A 4,236-nucleotide genomic window follows, 5' to 3' on the forward strand; every position below is an offset into this window, starting at 1 on the left:
GTCACCCCCAGCAAAAGTAAGAAGCGTTAATGCCCAGCACCCCTCCAACCCCTCCTCCTCTGCTTCTGAGGGTTACGGCCACGCCACGCCACGCCCCTTGGTCCCTATTCCTGCGCACCTGAAGAGCTGTTTGGCACTTCACCTTGCAAAGTTGCCAACCCCTGCTCTCTGGGAAAATGCCCACATCCCTCGGGCCGCCCTGCTTCCCTTCTCTCTACCCCCCCAAGTCCCCCCACCCCGAAGTCTCTCCCCAGTCCCAGCCCTTTAACTGTCAGGAGGGCGGACCCGAAAGACATGGATGGTCCCATTACTGAGGGACACGACCAGGTACCTGCCATCCACCATGGTGGTCACCCGGGGCTTTTCCAGGCCGTGATAGGCCGTCAGGAAGTCCCCGAGCAGCGACCCCTTCGGATCGAGGATCACCACCTTGTTGACCTCTCGAAGGGTCAGAAAGATGTAGCCCTTCTTATCCACGGACACGGAACCTGGCTGGCAGCCGTGCAGGCCCGGCCCCCGGTACTCCCCAATCACCTGGCCCAGCCCGTCACAGACCACCAAGCTATTCTGCTGCCAATCCGACCCCACGAAATTGCCCTGGGGGCTGGTGGTCAGGAACACCAGTGCCCGCAGGCCCCGGCTGGCCTTGCCCCCAGGGATAAACCGGGTGGCCAGGCTGCCTTCCATGTTGTACACCTCCACATGGCCTGACACGCTGACGGCCACCCGGTCCCCGCTCGGCATGGCGGCCACGGCGTGGCTGGCCTGGCAGAGGCTCAGCGCCCGGCGCCACTGCACCTCGCCGTTGGGGCGGATGAGATAGAGCCGAGCGCCAGCCGAGAAGGCCACGGCGTCCTGCAGGGCGGCCACGCTGCATGGCGAGCAGCCCTCAGGGACGGGCACCGCGCCCGTGTAGTCGCCATTGAGGGAGAAGCGCTTCAGGGCCCTGTTCTGCTCGTCTGCCACCAGGATCTCCCGGGAGCCAAAGGGACAGAGCCCAGTGATCCGGGGAGACCGCTTGTCCCCCGGCATCCGCGTGGGGAAGCTGCAGAAAAAGACGGGCCTGGGGAGGAGGCCAGAGCCCTCCAGGTTTGGCCCAGGTGCTGGGCTGGGCTCCCGAGAAATGGACTTGAGCCTGCCTTTGAATTTCCTCTTCTTGTTGGATCTGCCACCCCTTGGGGACTGGGCTCCTCCGTCTTCTTGGGGTGTCTGGGCTCTGCCCTCTTTCGGGGTCTTGGCTCCGTCTTCTTGGGGAGTCTCGGCTCTCTCCGCCTTTAGGGTCTGGGCTCCATCTTCTTGGGGCGTCTGCGCTCCGTCCTGCTTCGGGGTCGGGGCTCCATCCCTGCTCTGGGGCTGGGTTTCGTCGCCTCCCTGGCTTCTGGCTCCGTCCTTCCCGCTGGCCTTCCGGGGCTGCTGCTCCTCAAAGGAGAGCCTCAGCAGGTGGCACTTCTGGTCCAGGAGTCCAGGATGGAGCTCCAGCCGGGGCAGCAGGCAGGGAGCTGACCCAGGCATCCAGGGACAGCGCTGCAGCTGCTGAAGCCTTTGGGCAATCGCCCCCTCCAGCGAGAGTATCTCGGCCTCGCGACCCAGGCTGAGCACGCGACGGGCAAAGGCGGCCGCCTCCCTGGCCACCTGTTCGCGGCTCTCCAGCTCCCCCAGCCTCTCCCGAGCAGCCTCCTCGGCAGCCTCCACGTGGGCCCGTAGCTGCCCCAGCACCTCCTGCTTCTGGGCCAGGAGGGCCCGGAGGACCCCCTCGGCCGCCTCTTCCACCTGCGTGCCCACCTTGGCCGCCTGCTCCCGCAGACGGGCCAAGGCTTCCTTTTCCTCCAGCCGGGTGGCCTCCAGCTCAGCCAGATTGCTGTCCACGCCCGCCAGGAGCTCCTCGAGGCCGGGCCTCCGGGCACGCACAGCCTCGGCCAGGGGCAGGCAGGGGTGGTCCAGGTGGGGGTCCAGGCGACACTCCCGGCACAGCAGCTGGGAGCAGGGCTGGCAAAGGAAGCGCAGGGACTCCCCCGGGTGCTGGGGACACTGGGCCGCCTGGCGCTCCCGGGCCTCCTCGTCGTACCACCCTGCCCTGTAGCCCACCAGGTCCACCACGCGGTGGCTGTGGGTCTGCCGGGTGCAGCGGTGCCCATCGGCACAGGCCTGGCACAAGTCGTCGGCGCAGTCCAGGCACCGGGCTGTGGCTGGCCCCCCGGCGCTGGCGCCCCCCATCAGCGGGCACAGCGCACAGGCCGGCTTCCCTGCGCGCAGGTCGCCACCGGCTCGGGCCTTCACCAAATCCAGGAGCCCGTTGACGAAGAAGTTGCTCTTGAAGGCAGCCACGCCCGTGGGCGGCACAGGCACGGACTCGCGGCACTCAGGGCATCGGACGTGGCTGCCCTCGGCCAACTGGCCCAGGCAGTCCTGGCAGTAGGTATGCAGGCAGGGCAACGTTTTGGGCACCCGCAGCTGCTCCAGGCAGATTTTACAGGCTAGGAAGTCGCTGCTCAGGGCCTCCAGCAGGGAGGGCGAGGAGCCCTGGGAAACCATTCTGCAAGCGAGAGGTCGGGGTCAGAGGACAGAGGGCACCTCCACGGTGGCCACCACCTGCCCTCTCGCCTCTCCCCCATCCTCAAGCCCCACCAGGTCTGGGGTCTCACCTGAATGGCCAGGAATTTTCTTCTGGTCTCTTGAGATAAAGAGCTGCCTCCCTCCTCCCTGCAGACATTCAGCAAATGTGAAAAAGTAAAGGGCACTTTTGCATGTCAGGCCCTGCGAGATATGACAACACCAAGAAGCCCAGCCTTAGAGACCTGCTGGTGTAATGATCGGTGCCCCCCACTGACAGGCCTTGTGGCACATGGGGTGCGAGTCTGGTGTGAATAGATCCTGGGGGTCCTGCTGGGGGTGGGATGCCAGGTGAGGGGAGGGCAGAGAGGACCAGCTGAGGGTCTGGGTGGGCAGACGTGCCTTGACTCCTGGAGGGTGGGGGAGTATGAGGGACCCCAATTCCCACAGCCCCGTACACCTGCCTCCTAGGCCCTGGCAGTGGCATCACGGGTTGCGAGGGCCCCTCTTCCTGCCTCAAGTGTCCTGAAATGAACAGGCAGAAGGACGCCTGAGAGAAAGGGGCTGCCTCACTCTTTCCTTCCAGCCCTCAAACTCAGGGTCACCGTAGCCTTTGCCCCATCTCCTCCAGCCCTTTTCTTTCAGCCTTTCCTGCTGCAAGAGGCCTCCTGCTTTCCTAGAAGCCTCTGGAGGGTAAGAGTCACATGAGGATCATCTGTGAATGCCCCCAGCTCCCTGCACAGTGGCTGTGAAATACTTGAGCGAGAAACTTGGGGGATTTCCCCCAAACTTTCAGAAAGCAGGGGCTGGGAGGAGACCTCAGACAGTGGGAGGGGGTCTTCCCCAGGAAGTCTCAGATCTCTGGCCCCGCGGGGGAAGCCTCCCCTCTCCTCCCGCCTTCTGGGTCCCTCTCCCCACTCCCTTCCTCTTCCTCCCGCTCTCTCCCTTCCCCCACTCCCTCCAGTTCAGCTGTCCCTTCAACCGCCCTCCAAGCCCCTCTCCTTACCTAGCCGGGGCTCCAGGACCCGGAGTGGGGACCCCCCGAGGCCCTGGCGCTGCTGTTGCTGGGCTCCTGAAAGAGAAACAAAACTGAAACTAATTGTACTTCTGCAACTTCCGTCCCAGGCCCGGCACACCAACTTGTACAGCCGCAGGCCCCGCCTTCCTCCCTACCCTGCCTGGAGCTCTTCCTCCGGGGCCTCCTCCACCAGCAGGGCACAGCCCCCGCCAGCAGGGCTCCAGGGCTCCGGGGCCAGGGCAGCCTCCGCGGCTGGAGTTGCCGAGGTTGGCTTGTCAGTTTGAGCCCGAGGATTCGCTCAGCCTGCTAAGTGTGTTTGTCGCAAAGGCAGGCCAGATGCCTGAGGATGCGTCCTCTGAGGGAAGAAATTAGAGATCATAGGTGATTCGGAGACGTAGGGTGACTAGAGCCCCGGCCTCAGGCCCGGGTTCCAGCGCTGCTGCATATCTGCCAATCCAGTCTTAGGTGAGGCCCTTCGTACCATAAATCTCTGCTGAGATACGGGAGGGGCTGTGGGAACCAGATAAAGGGCCTCGAACTGAGGAGTCAGCAAAGGCTTCCTGGAGGAGGCGTCACTTGAGATGAGTCAGAAGAGTGCATGGGGGTTGGGGATCACCTGAGAAGAACGCAGGGAAGGGCATTCTAGGAACTGGGAACAGCAAGTCCGA

At 64.3% G+C, this 4,236-nt stretch overlaps 1 protein-coding gene across 4 annotated transcripts; it reads right to left on the reverse strand.

Moving 5' to 3' along the window:
- Positions 1-235: 235 nt before the first annotated feature.
- TRIM56 (tripartite motif containing 56) lies at positions 236-3,916 on the reverse strand. Of its 4 annotated transcripts, none has more exons than XM_036826390.1 (4): positions 3,724-3,916; positions 3,557-3,622; positions 2,643-2,754; positions 236-2,533 (listed from the first exon to the last, which is right to left on the reverse strand). In XM_036826390.1, exons 3-4 carry the CDS (start codon positions 2,708-2,710, stop codon positions 265-267), a joined length of 2,337 nt encoding a protein of 778 aa, XP_036682285.1. In that variant the 5' UTR covers positions 2,711-2,754; positions 3,557-3,622; positions 3,724-3,916; the 3' UTR covers positions 236-264. The 4 variants fall into 4 exon arrangements, with proteins under 4 accessions (XP_036682285.1, XP_036682287.1, XP_036682286.1 ...); XM_036826392.1 differs by having other exon boundaries at positions 2,643-2,700; positions 3,724-3,785; XM_036826391.1 differs by lacking the exon at positions 2,643-2,754.
- Positions 3,917-4,236: the final 320 nt, after the last annotated feature.

The sequence above is a fragment of the Balaenoptera musculus genome, chromosome 15 (genome assembly GCF_009873245.2).
Source record: "Balaenoptera musculus isolate JJ_BM4_2016_0621 chromosome 15, mBalMus1.pri.v3, whole genome shotgun sequence".
Classification (NCBI taxonomy): Eukaryota; Metazoa; Chordata; class Mammalia; order Artiodactyla; family Balaenopteridae; genus Balaenoptera; species Balaenoptera musculus.